We start from the raw sequence: 19637 nt of genomic DNA, 5'->3' as shown, positions 1-19637 counted from the left end.
CCCCCCCGCCACTGCCAGCCCCTAGAGGAGCAATGCAAATGGGCCTGGACCCAGCCAGGTCTGGGGCTTGGATGCCAGGAGTTTTTGGAACAAAACCACCAAGAATGTTATTTCAAACCGGACGTCCTGAGGAAAGGGTGGGGAGGAGCCAGCCGCGGGAGGCAACAAAGGCTGTTCTGTTTTTCTTTGTAACACGAGGTAGTAGCAGAAGCAGAGAATTTGGGGAGGATAACCTGGTCTTTCCAGCAAAAAGGAGGGAGATGCTCATACTCTTGGCAAACACTAGGGAAGAAGGTTCCACTGAGGTCAGTGGAAGGGTACCTCTTGACTCCAGATCTGTCCCAGCTGGCTGAATGCTGGTGGCAGGGACAGATCTGGATCTGGAATGAGCATTCAGGCACACACCGAATTTTGAGAAGGGCGATGGCAAATGGTCAGTAGCGATATTGCAGCAGCACCCAGAGGCCTTGATCTGAGTCACCCAGGCTGGGTTGTACACAGAGACAGAGAGAGACAGCTTAAAACCGGAGCTTACAAAGGGAACAGGCAAACATGATGATGAAAATCGGACAAAGCGATCTGCTTATATTGCTCAGTAGAGCGGCTGGCAAGGTTGGGAGGAGCGTCCAGCACCTGGACTGGCCAAGAAGAAAGCATCTATGTCTTTTCTGTGGCTTCTATATGTGTACTCTCTGTATGTTGGAAACTCTGTATGTTGGTAGCCAAATATTCCTCCATGCACGGGACTTCATTAATATCAGCAGAAAGAGAGACTATCTCATTCTGCTGAGCCCCTGACCCCCTGTACAGACCATCTTTCATGGGGCCAATCCACCTCCGCTGTAGTGGTCTGCATATAGCCCAGACGGGCCCAGACAGCTTCGTGCTGGACTTACTTCAGCAAAACCACATCCAAGCCAGCATTTGGGCAGCCTGGTTCTGAAGCAACCCTAAACTGCTGAGGAAGGACAAGCCTGCAGTTAGAGCACAGGCCTGGGATTTAGCAAACACTTGTTCAACTCCTGACTTGCCTTGTTTGAGCTTCTGCAAGCCAGGAATGCCTGAGAAGAAACTACAGCCATACACCGCTCAGCTTCAGGAAGCCGGAGAGCATGTGGAATGGAAGAGGTGGATTCAATGAAGCAGCACAGCTCCTGTGCACACAGGGGACTCAGCCAAGGGCTGTAACAGATGTGTTTTAACCCATGCCACTGAGCTATTTGGGATGCGTCTCAGATTGCTTCAGTGCTCATTCATGTGTCTTCCTGACGGAAGACCAACAATAACAATTAGTATCATATAAGGAGCAGCGGACTGCTGCCAGCATTAGCACACTCTTGAGCACCAAGGGTTTCCATTCCACTTTTTATCCCAGCTATGCATAAGGCAGAGGTCAGTCAACATTAATCAGCCTTGTTCTGGGCCAGCTCCTTTAGTACATTCAGCCTGAGGAACTGCAATGGCTGTCTCTCTGCACTAGGATGGGTTCCCCCTACTCAATACCTTTGCCTCTTTCCTTAAGCTCACCAAAATAAAGTACATTCACTGTTAGCCAGCATATGATTAGAGAGGCTAAGCCTGGCCATGCTGGCGATGGCCTCCAGACCCTACAGGGGATGACGCTGGCTGGGCAGGTCTTGGGTCTTGGCTGTGGATGGGAGCCTTGTGTTGTTATTCTGAAGTCCAACTGATTCCCCTTCTATCTGATGGCAGTGCCTGATCTTCATCCCCTAGGAAGGGGCTTCCACCTTTCCACCACTCCTGAAATGGGCTCTCCCAGAGCCTTTGGGCTGGTTCAGGATCATCCTGGGGAAACCCTGTCTGAGCCAGCAAAGGGAATGCAAATTCGAGGCTCCTTCTCAGCACATGAACACACTCCAAGGAAAGGCTCTGGAAAGGATCCTGATGACTTCCATATTATTTCCAGTAAATTTTGTGCTGATTCTTGGCACAAACACCGGAAATGAATAGGCTAGGTCAGGAATGTAAATAAAGTGAAACATTGGGATTTAATCTAATCTATAATTATAGTATCTGTGGTGCAGGGAAGAAGTTGGTGTGTTTGCATTGCAGCTCCATTGAGGAGCTGGAGGGGGTTTTCATTTCCCTTTCCAACATTTTCCTTTTTGGCTGAGGGATACTTGGTGTCTCCCCAAGTATCTGAAATGAACGTGCTGGGCTGGCAAAGCTGCTTTCCGGCAGCCGATCAGGTACAGCTCAGCAAAGAGGCATCCCCAGGCAGACAGGGTGAGAAGCTGAGATGGATGAGCTAGAGAGATGAATGAGCTGGGCTGAAGGCTCAGGGAGGCTGTGGGATGCACAGGGGAAGCTCCTGTCTCCACAGCGAAGAGGTCAGTTGGTTTTGTAAGGTGCTGAGCTATATAAGGGCCATGAGCTCAGCCCTCCAGGATGAGTTTGACCTCTGAGTCAAGCCAGAGCTCTTTATCTTGACCGGTGTTTGGTGCTTGGTGCACCACCAGTTGCCTGTCACAGCATGGTGCCCCCAAGCTCCCAGACCATCAGTCTGATTGACATTAACTGCTCTCTAGACTGGCTGGTCCATGCAAGACAAGCATTTAACAGACACATAGACATCTCTCCCTCTGCCTTCCTTACCCCATCCTCTTCCAGATCCACCTGGGAGGAAGCTTGACAGACTGCTCTGGTCTAGCTGACCTCCCCTCTCCTGTGATGCATTTTGCAAGAACTACAAGACTTTTTTTAAGAGCTTAAACCACACTTCAAGTCTTCAAGGACCATCCTCAGTGCCCCTGTAAGCGTGCACGTGAGCACATTCACATGACAACAGCATGGATCCCCAGACGTGGGCACCCATGTCTGACAGACCGGCAGGGGTGTCTGCCTGTTTACACGAGTGTACAGAGCACATGCATCTTTGTTGACATGAACTACTTTCCCTCTGAAAACCCTCTGTGCAGGGTTTTCTCAACCCCAGCGCCTCAAACCCAAGGTCCTACAGGCAGGGGAAAGAAAAGGGCTGACGGGCAACATATTTTCGTCAGACAGAAATTGCAAAGGTCAAAGAAATGTCCTTTGTTGGGATATTATCCTTTGTTAGTTTATGTTTTGAAATGACAGAAGTCTCAAAAGCAGAGGAATCAATCAGATTTTATTTGTTTGCTTGTAGAGCATTTTTTGGTTTTGTTTTTCATACTCAAGCCAGTTTTGATCTCAGGCTGGTAATGGTCCAAAGGAACGGTCAACAGCAGAGTTTAATTGCTGTAGGTACTGCAGAAGAAACGGGACAGGACACATGTCCAACACATTTACAGAGCAGAAAAGACTTCCACAACCTCACAGTCGCCTCCCAGTTTATGCGATACCCTTGGACTACTGAGCAAGCAAAAGCATTTGCTTTTGAAGAGCTCTGGTGCTGCAGACTGTGTGCTCACCTACAGCCTAGAGAAAAGCACAGGCCCCTGCCGAGTTGCTACAGTCAGGATCATACCCAAGGCCAGAGCCTTCCAAGATAGCTATTTTTCCACAGAAAAAAACAAATGAAACAAGCAGAAGAAATTCAATTTAAGAAATGACCCCGTGCCCATGTTTCTGTTGTTGTTACGTCTGCGCGGGCTCAGAACAGAGTGTTAGCCTCACATTTCACTGTTCTGGCTTTCTTCATGCTGTGTTGCAACTGTATGGACATCTGAACAGAGGAATATTTAACGTGTGTGCCTATGTATCTGAGAATGCACAGATGCTAAGTAAACATGTGCTGGTTAGGTCCCAGGCTGGAGCAAATGTCTCTGCGTGTACTGGATGTGGATGCATCCACAGCAGCGCATGCAAACACGTTGAGTGGTTGCTGTACTGCTCCACGCAGGCCTGCTGGGGCATGCAGCAGCAGATGCCAAGGAAGGTGGGCTGTAGTCTGTTCAAGTGCATTTTTTGGATGCCCAGGAGTGTGGGTCCATGCCCACAGGTGCCAACATGAACATGTATCCATACATGCATGTTTAAGTGTGCACAGCCCTGGGAATGGCGTGCCAAGCCCTGCTGAGCATGAGCTGTGGGACGGAGCCAACGCTGTGCGTCACCCCAGGGCTTCACCCCCTCCATGGTGATGTGCCTCATGACCGTGCAGCAGAAGCCTGGCTTTGACCAAAGGGATGACACAATGCCAGACAAAGCCTTATGCCTTCCACCCAAGGCTCTCCCAGCCCTTTGCAGACATCAGGAATTAGATCACAGAGCCCCTAAAGTGACACGTGAGTGCAATTACCCCGGCCCGGCAGATGGGGAAGGTGATTTGGCACCCAGGCTGTCCACGAGCCAGACCTTCTGGCTCCCAGCTCTGTGTGTTCACCTCAGCAGCAGCCTCCCCATCAAACCCAGTGCCTCTTCCCTCTCCCAGTGCCCTGGCAGCCGTGAGCTGAACGGCTGAGGGCTCACAACCGGCCGATTTTATGGGCAGCGGGTTATTAGCAAGCTCTGCGGTTGCTCCAGCCTCTCCCTGGCACCTTGTCAGAGCAGCCCAGTTCCCAGAGATATTAATAATTATATTTATGCATTTTATATATATTTGACATGAAAACATTTAAAATTATTAAATGGCAAGAGGTGTCACTTGGAGCCTGCTCCTGGCCACAGCCCTGCTCAAGAGATGCGCAATAAAGGCTTCTCCTTCCTCGGCAGCTGTCAGCATACTGAACTGGGGGTGGTGGAGAGGGAGGCAAAGGGAAAGTATTAATCAAGATCTTTAAAAGTTCTCGCTGACAGACCATTTGCCAGCTCTCACTTTAAATGCTTTTGTGGTCCCATAAAAAGTTTCATTACTCACTACAAAATGTGTTTTAATTATTACAGTCACTCTGACATTAAGCCCTGGGTGTTTCTCTCTTGCTTACTCTGTCTCTCCTCTGCCTCCCTGCCTTTTTTCCTCTCTTTTTTTCTTTCCTAATCTCTAGAATCCTGCTATGCCCCCCAGGACAGAGAATGCCCTGGGTAACAAGCCAGGTTGGAAAATGCAGAACCCCTCCAAACGATACTGACGTTGAAAAGCCCAGACCCTCTGCAAACGATACTGAAGGAGAAGTTAATATTCAGATCCTGAAATTATCCCTTTGCTTTGAACACTAATTACTCCACAGGATTCAAACAGAAAAATCCATTCCCACGTGCTCAAAGGTTATCTCAAAAGAGTCAAGTGAACAAGAGCATCAGCGCAGGCATGGCCAGCCGTCCCTGCAGAAGTGACCGGGTGGTGGGCAGATGACTTTGGTGTCTCTCTGATCTCGTATATGCATTCTACTAAGATAAACAGCAACTTGTATCAACAGCACTTATCTCACTTTTGGCATCTGGCTATTTCGGTCCACCAGGCATTTGGCCATTTGCTCCTATCTGACCACGTCAGTTCAGTTCAACCATAAGAGACAACCCTATCCCACCAGGCATGGACCTGGAAGCCCAGCATACCGAAAATATGAGTTATTCCAGAGGAGTCTCCCACAGACTCCCCGTGCCATACTGGCAGACTCTGGTTTTCCATTTCACTAGCCGAGCCTGACACTCAAAGCAACGGAAAGAGGCTCGTCATTTGTCCCGTGTTTGGTGAAACATGGTCCTAACCAAAAAGGCTGATAACAATTAAACAACAGCATCGGAGATCCCCCCTTGCCCCCAGCACCTCCTCACACGCCTCTCCTTACTTGTACAGACCATCTGGTTCCAGGCACTTGAAAATCACTGAATAGAGGCTGGTTTCAGGGACATCGCCATGGCTCCTACCCGCTGCCACACAGGATGTTGCAAGGCCAGAAAGCAAATCATCCGCAAAGCTCAAGGATTCTCCTGGAGAGCAAAGAGACGAAGCAAAACCCAAACATCAATACAGGTGCAAAATTATTGCTGACCATTTAAAAAAACACTGTAGGAACACCTCTACACAGGACAGGCAATCAACAAACTCTAGCTGGCTGTGGCTGGTAGGAATGGCCCCAGGTCTATAGGGAGAATGTAACCTATGGACAAAACAAGTAGAAAACACACCTGGGCCATCAGGTGTAACAGGGACCCACTGCAGGAACCAGGGCCAGCACTGAGCCATCGCTTGGGATGGTGGAAGGGTGCACTTGCAGAGCACACAGGCAACACCTGGACTCATCACAAACACAACATGCAGGACCCCCATCCCGGGATGAGCTCCAGGATCCAGCAGAGCTGGAAGCCTGGGTAAATAGGGCTCCCCTGCCCCACCTGCACATGCAGGTCTTAAAGGGGGCATGGCCTTTTTCAAAAATCACCTGTCACAGTGAAATGGGTTTCTGCTATGTTAGATTATCAGGAAAGGAGATATTTTTAGAGCTTGGATGGAATTGCTCTCAATGTGCTGGGTTTTTTTATGTTTTGGGGGTTTGGTTTTGGGGTTTTTTTGTTTGGGTTTTTTTTTACAGTCAATGAAAATCAGTAGCTTTGCATTCCCTTCCATGTGTGCTCTGACCAGAGCTCCTTCAGAGCTCCTTCAGCTGTGCTGAAGAACCACTCACCCCTTTACAAGCATTTGAAGAAAAAAAAAAACACCCTAATTAAAAATGCTGATTTTTTTTTTTTTTTTTTTTTTTTTTTTTTTTTTTTTTTTTTTTTTTTTTGGTCTTCTGGTTTATAAAGCTTACTAACCACTTAGATCATGACCCAGCTGAAACTGAAAACGCTCCATTTATTAAGCTTTTGGGGCATGATTATCCACTGCCATGCAACCTGTCTCCTTGCAGTGGGCAGGCTGTCTATCAGAGCTCATTGCATTCAATTCCCATTTTGCATCAGTGTAACTGAAAGCCCAAGGTATTAAGCAGTAAAAAAAAACCCAACAGAGCAGCTGCCCTGGTAGTGCCCCCACTCGCACTGACGGGAATCGGAGAAAGGGCTGCTGCAGCTGATAGAGTTATGCTGGTATAAGCAAACCTGGACCCAGATTGCTGTCAGGTACCTTGTGCGTGTGTAAATGTCAAGACACTGCAGCAGAGGGAGGAGGAGAATTCCCTTCTTAGTACTTTTCTTTATTGTTCTAAAAGCAAAAGTGACTGAGGACTAGTGAAATGAAGCACAAGTCTAGATTCTTGGTACAGACCGTAAGAAATAGCCCAGTGCTATAACCAGCCCCGAACGTCTCGCTGTGCGGCTGGATTACCCAGGTAGATGAAAAAATCCCCTCCTTCCCAACCGCCCCAAACCACATTTGCGTCTTGTCTCAAAATACACAACTCAGTAACAAATGTCCCCCTTGGCTAGAGAAAAGAGCAGCAATAAATTCTTTTCCTCCCTAAAGGAATCCAAGCCTTAATTATTCATTTTAATGCTCCCAGCACGACTTGTTCTTTCAAAACGTTTTTCAGGCAGCTCTGTCACCGGTCTCCGCAGCTGTAGCCCGTCCCCAGCCCCAGGTCTGTACCAAACCCCAGGTCAACTCAATGTGCAGGTTGGGCTGGCAGCTGTAAAATCACTGCTTGGAAGTCTTGGCCTTGAGCAAGCCCCTTAGCTCTGCGTTTATGGTTTAAATAAACAAACAAAACCCTATTGCTCATTTCCAACTTTCATTTCCATCCCCTTTCATATGACGTCGGGCTGGATTGGGGAACTCCCTGTCACCAGAAGTCATTGAGAACAGACACTGCCATGACTTATAAAGCAGATGAATCACAAACACATAACAAAGAAGCAGGACCAGATTGTGTTGCTGAACCAGAGCAAGAGTTTTTAAGCCTCTTCAGACCTCAAGCAACCTTCTTCCTGACCAGAAAGATGGGGGAATTTGGAATTTGGGAATTTTACCCCTTTATGGGGGGAAAGATCATCCCATGAGTGCCTGCTGTAGGATCTCACACCTTCCTCCAGAGCACTCAGGGTTGAGAGACAGCCAATGAAGGGTAGGAAAGAAAATAGCTGGGCAGAGAGACTGTGATGAGCAACTGGGAAAGACCAAGGGGAGGTTTGGACTGGTAGTCCATGGGTACAAGGAACATCAGTCAAGGAGCACAAGAGATTGGATGGGAGAGAAAAACCCAGGGCTGAGACAGGGAGCGCAGAGGGTGGAAACAGACTGGAAACGGGATGGAAAATGTCACGTGCAACCACTAAATTAAAGCTGTATTATAATTGCACAGCTAACTCTTTAAGGCACCCACTAACTTCTGGGTGCTCATCTTTCATGGTCTTTCTGGGTAGCTCTGAGGGGAACAGGCAGTGGGCGAGCACTGCCCTGAAACACAGCGGCAGCCGCATCACACGATGGTCTGGTTTGCCATGGATCAGACCTGCCTAGGTTGTGGAGTGCATTGCTGTCCCCCTGCACGAGAGGAAACGGAGCCCTCAGGGTCTGCCAATGCAGCATCAACTTGGGTTAAGCTAAAACCCTTGCAATAAAATCCCTACAGAAAGAGGGTGCTTTCTGTTCAATCCTGAGCCTCTGGGGAACTTTTCCCTCCCATCGGCCCTGCTACAATCAAACAAAAGCAAAGTGGTTGGTATGAAAACAGCAAAACAGATGCTCGCAAAGGTGCTGAAACCTCAGCCCCAAGGCTGGGAGACTTTCTGCACCTGTATAAGCAGCAGTGAGATTGCTGGTGGTGCCAGACTGCATGGACTGCGGAGCAAAGCCGGGGTCGGGTAAGGGACACCCCAGAGATGAACCAACTACCCAGAGCTGTCGATCCGCAGCCAACGCAGGGAGCTGCTTTTCCGTGCTCTCCCCTGGGTGAAGCGGAGCCCACGGCAACTTTATTTGTTCATCCCACATCAAAGAAGTCTCTCTTTGTTCAGTCCACGGTGCTCTGAGAGCAGCTGAAATGAAATTTCCTAAGCCTTCCCTAGGACCAGAAAGCAAGTGATTTTCCCAGATTTAGACTGGGACCTTGTCAGTGGAATGCAACTAAGGCTACAGGTGCATTTGCGGGCCTTGCAAGAGGATGATGGACCCCCAGTGTTGCCCTACCAAGGAAAAGAGGTCTTGGGATGTTGTAGCAAAAGAGGAATAACGACCTAACTGCGCAAGGCCACGGCGCGGGCTCAGTGCATGGCATTGCTCACCTGTGCTTATGAACAAGGCACAGGGAAAGCAGGGGAGAAGGCTTCGCCGGGAAATAACAAAAAGCACAAGTTTACCATATGGGCAGAGATGTAAAAAGGCCAAGCAGAAATACGTGACACTGTGAATACATCAACAGGGCAGGAACTCAGATGGAAAATAAATATTTAAGCTAATGGGCAGTAATGGCAAGAGAAAGTAAACGGGATATGAATAAACGGTCTGCTCCTGAGAAGGGCAAATAACCCAACTATCTTTTAAGGAGGAGTTTGATCATTTTATAAAAGGGATTATACGGATAAGTAGCTTGTGATAGAAAGCAAAGGGACTTCTCTTTTCCATCTGGACCTGTGTTCTCGCACACCCCGCCAGCAAATATAAAGAAGGATTTCAGCCTCCCAAAGCAGCCCTGAAGCACAAACCTTCTAGATTGCTGTAGTATCTTTGCTTGCGTTATTAAATTTCAGAAAGAATCCAAAGGTTCTCTGCAGAGTAAATGATAGCTAAGTAGATCATCTCTGTGGAGTAGGAGATATTTTATTGACCAGACAGCCATCTGTGTCCTTCATTAATAGTAATAAATAATTGATGTCACACTAAATAAAGCAATAAGCTGTTACAGATATCAAGGACAAATGACCAGCTCCTGTGAGGATGACTCACCTGTGCTCACTTCTCAGTAGTAAAAAATCAGACCAGAGCTCAACATCCCTATGGTAAGTGCTGTGCACAGGGCAAAAGATGGTACCTGCTGCATGCTGCTTACAGGTAATGGAGCAACTGTGCTCAGCAAAGGGTTGCTGAGGCTCCCTACTGTACACCAAATCCCTGCGAGACTCTCTTCCCCCTCATTTCCATGCCAGTACCTTCCCAGGATTGGCCTGCCCCACACCATCCAACTCCACAGGCATCTTTTGAAAATCAATCTCTGCTCTACTAATGACTGTGGAGAAGATGCAGCTCCCTCCAGGTAGCATCTTCCTTCTCCCGCCAGTGCAACCCCTCACTGCTGCCTTGTTCTCTTCTGCAGACACGGCTGTGGAGTTTGGTAAACCTCCACTTCTTGGTTTTATAAACATGTATCTTACACTGATCCTAGTGTCCTGGTGAGTCAGAGCTCTCCCTAAAACAGGAGGAAAATAACAGCATGCTTGGAGCTTGCAGGGGGGTTAGAGCCCCATTTTGTGAAGCTTTGCAAACTTCTCCTGGCCATACCAAGACACAGAGGTCAACCCACCAGTGATGGCTCTGGCATGGCCACCTGGGAACTTGATGCCTGGTCTGGAGGAGGAGAAAACCCCTGTCTCAACTGCCTGTCTGCAAGACTGAGCTGGGCAATCTGTTCTTGAGTGAGCACATTTCTAGTGGCAGGAGGCTCAGATGGGCAGGAATGGGGACTGAGGAATGAAAATGGATGGGAGCAGGCTCAGACTGCTCGCTCACAGCATCCAACAGTCTTAAGTCTGCCTCAGTCCTTCCACTGCAACCCGTGCCAGCGCCCAGCAGTTGTGGACAGCAGGCAGGATGAATCACCTACCAACCATCCCACCAAAGACAACAAGAGTTATGGTGTTGAGTTCAACCAGACTAAACAGGCAAGCAAGGCCAGGAGCCTCCAGGAGGTTAGAGGAGCAAAAGGAAGCTCTGGGACCTGCACAGGCGTTCCCACACCTCCAGCCCGTGTCCCTGGGCTGAGAGCAGCACGGACAAAACCCAGGCGGTGCAAACCAAATTGGAAATGAAGACAAGAGGAGACCTTCCTGCTGCGATCCACCTTTGAGATTCCTAGAAAGAGCACAAGGGGAAAAGTAGGAAGGCACCAATGTCTCTGTCTTGACAGCTTCTTTACTAGACTGGACGAAACCAACCCTGCCACGTTACCAGTCACTTTCTCCTGATTGTGGTTTTCTCTCTCCGTCTTTCTCCCTTTTGCTTTTTTTCAACCTGTTTTCAATTTACTCTTGTGGCATCTCTGACTGTGACCTCATTCTGGTACTTAAGGGGGGGGTGGGAAAAAGAGAGAGAGTGTCCTTTAAAAAAGAAATGAAAGAAATCATATTTTATTTAGCTTGGTTGGTTTTGAAGCTTTAGCAGAAGAAAGATTAACCTTTTCTGCCTAACTTAATGAAAACAAGGAGAAAGCCTGTATGGATAAATAAATATCTGTGTGGGTATGGAGCAGGCACGATCGTGTTACAGCCCCAGTGGAGCTGTAATGGGGAACAGGCGCGTTCCTGCGCAGCGGCTCCCAATTCCCAATCCATTTTCAAGGAAAGAAAAACAGAGTAGAATGTCAGAGGCCCAAGTGGGCATAAATGAGGGAGCCCGGGGAAGGCAGATGGGGCCCAGCAAGGACCTCCGTCCCCGGCAGTGACCTCCGGAGCAATGCCAAGGAAGCAGATGGTAAAAGAGACCTTACTCCACTTTGCTGTTGGCAGGTTTTGGTTCCTGGAATGAGGAAACAAATGGCATGCTCAGCCCTCCAAGTCTGTCACCTTTTGGGGGTCCTCGTCCCACCCTTCTCTTCCTCCGGGTCTCAGCCTCCGAGGAGAGGAGGTTCAGAGGAGGGCTGTGAGCAGAAGGCTTGGACCAGGTTTTTGGATGGGTAGATGGGGAGCACAGGCTTGCAGGGTGGTTCCATCCACAGCAAGGTTGTACCTGGGTTTAATGTGCTTTGGATCTGGTGCTTGGTGGGGGAAGGCAGCAAAAGGTGGTTTCTCTTAGAGATGGTGGGCCAATTTAAATTAGTGTAACATAACTTTAGGCAATGGAGCTGTTCCGATTTACATCAGCAGATGGTCTGTCTCGCTGCCTAGACCATTAAAAGCAAAACGTCCCTACTGATCCTGGTGGAAGTATGTCAAACCTCCTTCCCTACATGGCTTGCCAGAATATAAAAGAAATAAAAAGGCCTAGTTATTACTAAAAAGTCTTCTGCCCACATTCTGGGGGCATCCATGCATGCCAGTCTCTCATGTTAGATGGAAGCCTAAGCCCCATGCCCAGAAAGCCTGCAGCCTCTGAAATAATTTCTTTGTCGAGACTTTTCTTAAAGCCACATCCTTCGGGATCCCTCTGGCTGGGCACAGGCTGTCTAGGCTGAAACAAAAGCTGGTGATTATGCTGTGCAACTTGGGGCACAGTTTGTACCTCACCTGCCAACCTGTACAAAGATGCAAATTGCAGTACTTCTCTGAACAGCTTCACCTTGCCTAAGTTACGAATTTTGGGGGAATTTGTTTCCTATGTCTATATGCTACTAGACACATTAATAATGGTGAAGAGCTCTCCTCTGGGCTTCCCAGTTCCTCTGCTGATTGAAGACTGCATTTGTGGATGGCTAAATTTAAGGAGCAACGCTTTAGCTGAGCTAGGAGCAAAAGTTGCATTCCAGTGCCAGAAAAGTCCCTCAAATGGCTTTGCTGGTGATCTCCAGGGCTAGAACTTGCTGCATACGGAGTGACCACGTGGAACTGAAGGATGGGCTGTCTTGCACTGTTCTTATCAAGAGCAGCCAGTCGAACAGAAGGACATGGTCTTAATTTGGATGAGCTGCAATGTTCTAAAAACATGATGCACAAGGCTAATCATGAGTGTATTCTTCTTCTAGGGTCATCAGTAGGACTCACTGCTCCCTCACCTGAGCTCTCCACAGGCTGCTTATCACAGTTCTTCCACAGTCAACATCAAGACCTCAGAAAAACTGCTTCAACTCATGTAAAAACGCCTCACCTCCTCCATTTCCCCCAAGGCACTATGCTGCTGGAGGAGAGAGAGAATTAATGCATTTCATTCTGTGCAGTGAGCCCTCCAGTATTTCTCAAGGTTCACTGGGTTGCTAAGGGTCAACCACAGCCAGACACAAGCTGACTTTGCTATGCTTGGAGCCTTCCAGGCATGAGCCAGTTCCAATCTCAAAGCCACGTATTCACATTAGCATGGTGGAGAGTCCAAGTGAATTTATCTATTCCCTTGGAGTTTGTTTTGGGCTCTGCAGCATGTTAACATGTTACTTGATTTCAAGGCAAAGTGGGAACCCATGTGTGCTGGGAGTTGTGCAGACACAAAGCAAAGCAATGAGATTTGTCCTCAGATACTTCTTGTCTGGCAGAAGATTTTGTCTATCACCACAGATCTAGTTCCCACACTCATTCTTGCTTTCCTTTCGTTTTTTGCTTCTTTTGAATTTGAGATTTCTAAACAATGGACCAGTGGTCCAGAACACTTGGTGGTCCCCAAGGCCCGTAGTCAGCAGTCCATAGCAGATCCAGGGACTGCACGGAGCCTTACGTTCACCAGGAATCCCACCAGCCCTGCCACAGCCCCACAACCACTCTTCTACAGCATTAAGTGATGTGTCAGATACTTCAGAGACAGCAACAAAACCTGTATCATAACCTCTTTCTTCTTAAAAGCATAAAGCTACTGCACTCTTGCGGTTCCTAGGGGAACAAGCTACTGTCTGAAAATGACATCCAAATTTTGGATGCAATGATGGCACCAAGGACCTGGGCTCCACCAGTCCAGAGCACTGGGAGGTTCCATCTTCTGCTGGGATTAAGATGGCTAAACCTGAAAGGGAGAAGCTTTCACCGTGAGACCTGTCAGAGCGCAAATCCTGGGATCCTTCCTAAAGAAAGGTCAATGACAAGGTGATTCTGGCCAGTCCAAGAGGGCCCTGGTGATACACATCTGACACACAAACCTGCCTAGTACCCAAACTTCCTAACCTACCGAGTACATGGTGGTCTATGAAGAAAGCAGGGGAGACCTACCAGAGAGCAGGGTCAGTCCTTCATTTCCAGCTCTACTGAGCAGTCTCTTACCTTTATTTTCAGCTCTTTATGACCAAATACTCCAGTAGTTTAATGCTCCATAGGGCCCCACGGGCTGACTTGCACCTGCTGGAGATGCCTTACATATGTATGCAAATACCAGATTAGCAGGAGGGGCAAAGAACATTTCCTAGAAAGAAACTCAGTGTGCAATTAATCACTAAAAACATAATTACCTCAGGTGATTTGTCAAATCAAATTAATGTAAACCTGTGCTGAAAAGCCATCAGCTGGTCTGTGCTTCAATTCTCCTTGCACTTATTGGGAAAGTGGAAATTTTGGACTTCCTAGATCTGCCAATTTTTTCTATATTGCCACTGTTGCCTGACCCCACTCCCAGTCCCTTCTGGCTCAGGGCTGGAAAGTGGACCAAACCACTACCTGTAGTGGCAACCAATTTAAAGAAAATATTCTTTGTTTGGTCCCATTTATTCTAAATAGAGGTAATATGCATAGATGCTGATGAATCAGTGGTAAGACTTTGGACCAATATATTCCGAAGGGCTCAGCACACACAACTGCAGGCAGATCTGCAGCCTGTTAGCCAACGAACACTTACAAAAATTGGTCCTGATCGAGGGACCTGCATGGAAGCAGACCTCTTATTTGGCCCTAATATGCAGTTTTGGACATTTGAGAATGTGGGTGAAGATCCTCAGTTCATAAAATCTCCTGTAGCTCCCTTGAAGTCAATAGAACAATAACAATTTACACTAGCTGAGGTTCTGCATCCTGACTGTGAGCTATTTGGAACAACTACACCGTAATGATTATTACAGATATTTCAGATCACTTGTCTAAGACAGATAGGAGAATATCACTGCATAAGAAAATAGAGAGTTGGTTTGCTATGATTTCCAAAGAATTATTGACCCATATCTTGCAAACATTTACACATGTTTAGCTTTGTTCATGTGAGTTCTTCCATTACACTCGTGTGCCAGATAAACTAATGCACATGCTTGCAGAACCAAGGTTAAAACTTGTGTAAACACAGCAAGTTCTAAATATTTTTGTAGATGTATTCAGTTACCTCGGATTCAGACTAGAAAGCGTGTCATTTGCCTGTGCCTCTTTCCATAACTCTCCATTTATCCAAGCAGGTGTCACAAGAGAAGCCAAATGTGGTATCAGGATGAAACTGAGAAAAGAAGCAATTATCTGACCAAACTCAGAAGCTAGAAAACACCCACTAGGTCAGGACTAACGTATGGAAGACTTGACATCAGTTCTTGAACACGGAATTACCTGGCTTACCAGAGTATATTCACAACAGTTTTCTTAACACAGCTAATGAATCTTACTGATTTCCCCATAATGACGTTAACATTTTTCTTCACAGTTTTGATTCATTAGAAGACACAAGTCAGTGAAGAGGAGAAAGAGCTGGGAATCTCTTGGCCATGAGGAGTCTACTTCAGCATCCACCATCATATCAGCAATCACTCCATCTTTTCCACTAAGACTACAAGGTGAAAGAAGATCTCCCGCACCACTGCACAGTCCTGCCACTCACAAGGACAGAATACAATCTAATTTCTTAAAGTGAGCTGATTTGGTTTCCTTGAGGACAAAATACACATCAGCAAGGCGCTTGACACCCAGAGACTACAATGCACTTCACAAAGGCCATTAATACCCCCAACAACGTGGCAGCATTTACATCCCTCAGCCAGGACGGGAGCTCTGTTACGATACACACCTGCATCGCAGAAGGCTGCACCGTTGCGAGAGGCGGCAGGCGAAGGAGCAATGAAAGGAAATTACTTTTTCAAGATAGCAGGCAAAAGGCAAATTTGAGGCTATAACCCAGAGCCCCAGTCCAGATCTCTAACCACTAATAGCTGGCTTTCATCTCTGAAAGACTATTAACCCTTTTTTACAAGTGAGCAAACTCCAGGCACCGAGGATACCGGCCATAAGCACACAGCAGGATGCTGGCATGGGAAGAATGCCTCTTGCTCTGAATTTTATGTCATGTTTCCCAGAAATCAAGACAAATCAATCCTGGCATCCACAGGGAAGAGGAGTTGCTAGGAGCCAGGATGCCTCTGATGGATAATGTCCCCTGGGAACCCATCTCACCAAAGGTCTCTATGGTGGGAAGAGTTGTTTGACTCCTAGATGTCCTTGGCAAAGCAAGGTATCTGGGCACGCTTCCCATCCCTAGGATCACCGATCACTCTGGGATGGTTAGTTGGAGACACGTCATCGCCAGCAACTGTGCAACATCTTACCACTCAGACGACAAAAGACAGATTCCCAGAATGAGCAGAACAGGATTAAGCCAAGTGGTAAATGGATGCCAGGGCTGTTCCAGGATCTGTGTTGACAAGGGAAGCCAGTGCCAGGTAGCCAACCCAGAGCTCATATGGCGAGGTTATCACTTCCCTCTTTTCTTCAAATCCGTAAATGGAACCCAAACATTGCTTAGCCCATGTTTGAGAGATAAGGTGAGTCTCTCCCATCCCTTGCAAAGCCTGAAACAGAAGCCCTGCTACTCCCTACCTTAAGCATCAAGCATAGAATGTTGACATGTAGCAGTAGGGAAAATCACCCAAACAATGAACCCTCTCAGGTCTCTCTTCTCCCCTCCCTTCCCCGAGTCCCCTGGAAAATGTTCATAAAGTGAAGTGGAAAAAAAAAAAAACAAAACCAACCCAAACCCCAACAACCAAACCCCAACCTTCCTAAGGTTGTGGAAATAACATGTAGAGAAGAAGAGTGAGTCAGGCTCTGCTAACTGTGCACGGGTCACCAGTCCTAAAGGCAGAGATGATTCACCAAGGCAGCAAGAACTAGAAGGTAGAAAAGACCAAAAAGAGGGTGCGGAAAGAAAGTTGTATCCAAGAAGAGAACGAAATAAATGAAATGGTTCTGAGTTGCATACACCTTGCTCTTTACCAAACACCACTCAACTGGAACAGACCCAGGATGACTCACTTGATAGTGGTGAGGTTATTCCCTTGGTGCTTTGTCCAGCCTTTCTTTACAAGAAGGAGGGCAAACAGGCTGTAAGACCTCGATCCATCCCCATCCCCTGTTCTTTGCTCTCTTCTTCCCTGCCTGAGATGCTCAGCAGAGCCTCACCTCCCTTCTGCCTATGCTTCCACCACTCCTTTCCCGCACCCATTCCCTTTAACCGCGGCAGCATTATGGGACTCTGTTTTCCCCATAAAAGATGCCTTCAAGGAAATGAGAAAAGCAGGGTCTGCTTAGGAGCACAGCATACCATGGGGAGGCCCTCTGGGATGCCACTGGCACAGAAAGCACACGGTCACAAGAGATGGAGAGGAGCACGGGGCTTGGGTCCCTGGGGAGAACTCTGCCTGCCAGAATGCTCCCCTGCTATTCCTCCATTCATCCTTCCTCCTCAGCCGCTCCCCGCCCCCCAGCCTTTTACTTAATAACTATAAAAATTCAAATACAAAAAACTTGCTCTGAAATGAGTAGTCCACCTAATTTCCACAGTGTGCTGAAAGATCCACAGCACCTCTGAATGCTTAGGTACATTTCAGTTTTCACATTTGATCATGCACACCAGTAGGGTGTTCCTAGAACAACTCCACTGATGAAAAATCTCAGCTGACGGTGCATCGTAAGTAGTATGTATTTATTTTTTTAGAAGGATGAGCTAATAGGGGAGGGAAGAGAAAGAGATGGCCAGTTCTGAGAAAAAAAAAAAAAAAAAAAAAAGAAAAAACCCTCCCTCTCAAGTTCACAATGAGAGCTGTAAAACTTTTTCTGCTTGGAAAATTCTCCTGGTCAGTTTTTCCTACTGTTTAATCCCCGCTTTGAGTTACACAGAATGAGTAAACACATTTTATAAGGTTCTAATTCATACCTAACCCATACAGTTTATAACTTAACATAGTAAAATATACACACACACGCACACTTTTTATACATATACACAGACACACACTCACACACATATGCATAAAATAGCCTTGGTCCCACTCCTGCGAGCCGCCCAGCAGCAGGTCTGATTGCTCCGTCATGTGCTCTGCTATGAAAGCAGACTGGCGGGCTTAGGTGTGAGTTAGCTGGCCCGGGGAGTAGTTTCCGCTCCAGATTCCTGCAACCTCCTTTGTAATAAATAATTAGTCAGTCTCGTTAAGGGAACGGCGGGATCCACCGCTCCACCCTTGGAGGACTAAGGAACGCCACCACGTGGAAACCCAGGAACAATTTTTGTCTGCTTTCTGCGCAGTGAGCACCTGGAGCGAAGCCCCATGGCAGGGAGGCAGCCGAGGCTGGGCTGGAGGAGCTGCAGGGAGCTTGGCTACCATGTGGCTGTGGCCAGGCGCCAGGCAAGGATGCATCTGAAAGGCAGCTCTCTGCTGGCAGTAATTAGAGAAAACCTGAAGGTGAACACTCAGTGAGAAGATGGCCCATGGTGTGAACACCACCAGTTGTTGCTCTGGAGGAAGGTTGGCAGCCCTCACACCAAAATCCTCCATGTAGCTGTGGGTTAGGGTCAGCCCCGATGGGGCATAGCAAATGTCTCGTCCTCCGCCAGCCTCTGCACCAAGCTGCTAGAGAGGGACCCTCCAGCAAAACCATGTCCTTCACCTTTGCTTGGGACCATGGAGGCCAGTCACAATGTGTTGTGGATGGCATTAAGGCCAAAGAGCTACCTGAACCTCAATCTCCCACTCCAGCCATTTGAGAACCAGCCACCACCTCCTGCCTTTACCTCCCTGGAGGCAGAGCTGACCAATTCACCCCATTAGACCTAAGGTCCATTTCAGGTCCCTCTGCTCCTTCAGCCTTTTAACCTAGTGTGAGCAGGGGAGATGGAGTCCTCTTAACCGGTAGTCAACAATTAGCTAATTCCACCCAGCAAAACTACACCACCTGCCACAGACAGCTTGTGAACACCAGTCCACAAGGAAGTCTACCTTACCATTTCTGATGGGTGTCTCTGCAGCTCTGGTACTCCCAAGCACCCCCAGGGTGAATAGCTATGCACATCAGACCAAAAACTCGGCAACAACATTCCCAAACTCTGCACAGGGGAAACCTTATAAACATTTTGAGCTGCCTTCCAGTGGCTTTGAACTTGGCTGTAACCCAAAGGTAGGAGATCTTTACGACTACTGACTAAGGAATTGGCTCTACTATTGCTCTGAAGAAGGTGGCTTCTCTTCAGCTTTTGCATCTTTAGTTTTCCTGCTTGTTTCTCCCAGCAGCCTGCTATTAAATTAAACTGAGAGTCTTGCACAGTCCCATACTTCTGTCATAAGTGATTCTGTAAGTGATTAAAGCATCGTTTCTGCTATACCTCTGCAAGACCACACCAAGTGATCATTTCTTCAAAGGAAAGAGAAACAGAGACACAGAGAGAACGGTGCCAGTGACACAGCCGAAGCCCCTGCCCATCCAAGCCACAGCAACTCCGCTGACATGAGTGGGAATGGAGTGATTTGTGCCAGCCGAGAGCCTGGCTCTCCATGGTGCTTGGTCCTCTGCGCAGGAAGACAAGAAGACAACAGAAACACCCAGAAGATATCCCAGACGCTGGATTTTGTGGTTCTCCAGAAAAGCCTTTTCGCAGCATTTGTGTGCTTTATGGGATTGGCTGCCCTGAACCCTGATGGGTTTTCCTCTCCCAAAGGGCATCCAATTAACCAGCAGAGAAATCAGAGTGACAATTAACTTATTTTCATTTCCTGACTCACTGTCATACCTCCCATCATCTTGTTTTTCCTCGTCCCTGCTTGTTTACCCAGCCCCAACCCCCCTTCTATTCAGAA

General features: G+C 47.8%; 1 protein-coding gene across 1 annotated transcript in view; it reads right to left on the bottom strand.

Moving 5' to 3' along the window:
- ASTN2 (astrotactin 2) overlaps positions 1-19637 on the bottom strand; it is a 315089-nt gene that overhangs the window by 27754 nt on the left and 267698 nt on the right. The window contains 1 exon segment of the mRNA XM_035890105.1: positions 5673-5814. Coding sequence (XP_035745998.1) covers positions 5673-5814 — 142 coding nt within the window.

The sequence above is a fragment of the Egretta garzetta genome, unplaced genomic scaffold, assembly GCF_000687185.1.
Source record: "Egretta garzetta isolate BGI_Z169 unplaced genomic scaffold, ASM68718v1 scaffold190, whole genome shotgun sequence".
Classification (NCBI taxonomy): domain Eukaryota; kingdom Metazoa; phylum Chordata; class Aves; order Pelecaniformes; family Ardeidae; genus Egretta; species Egretta garzetta.
This window is presented reverse-complemented; position numbering and strand designations above follow the sequence as displayed.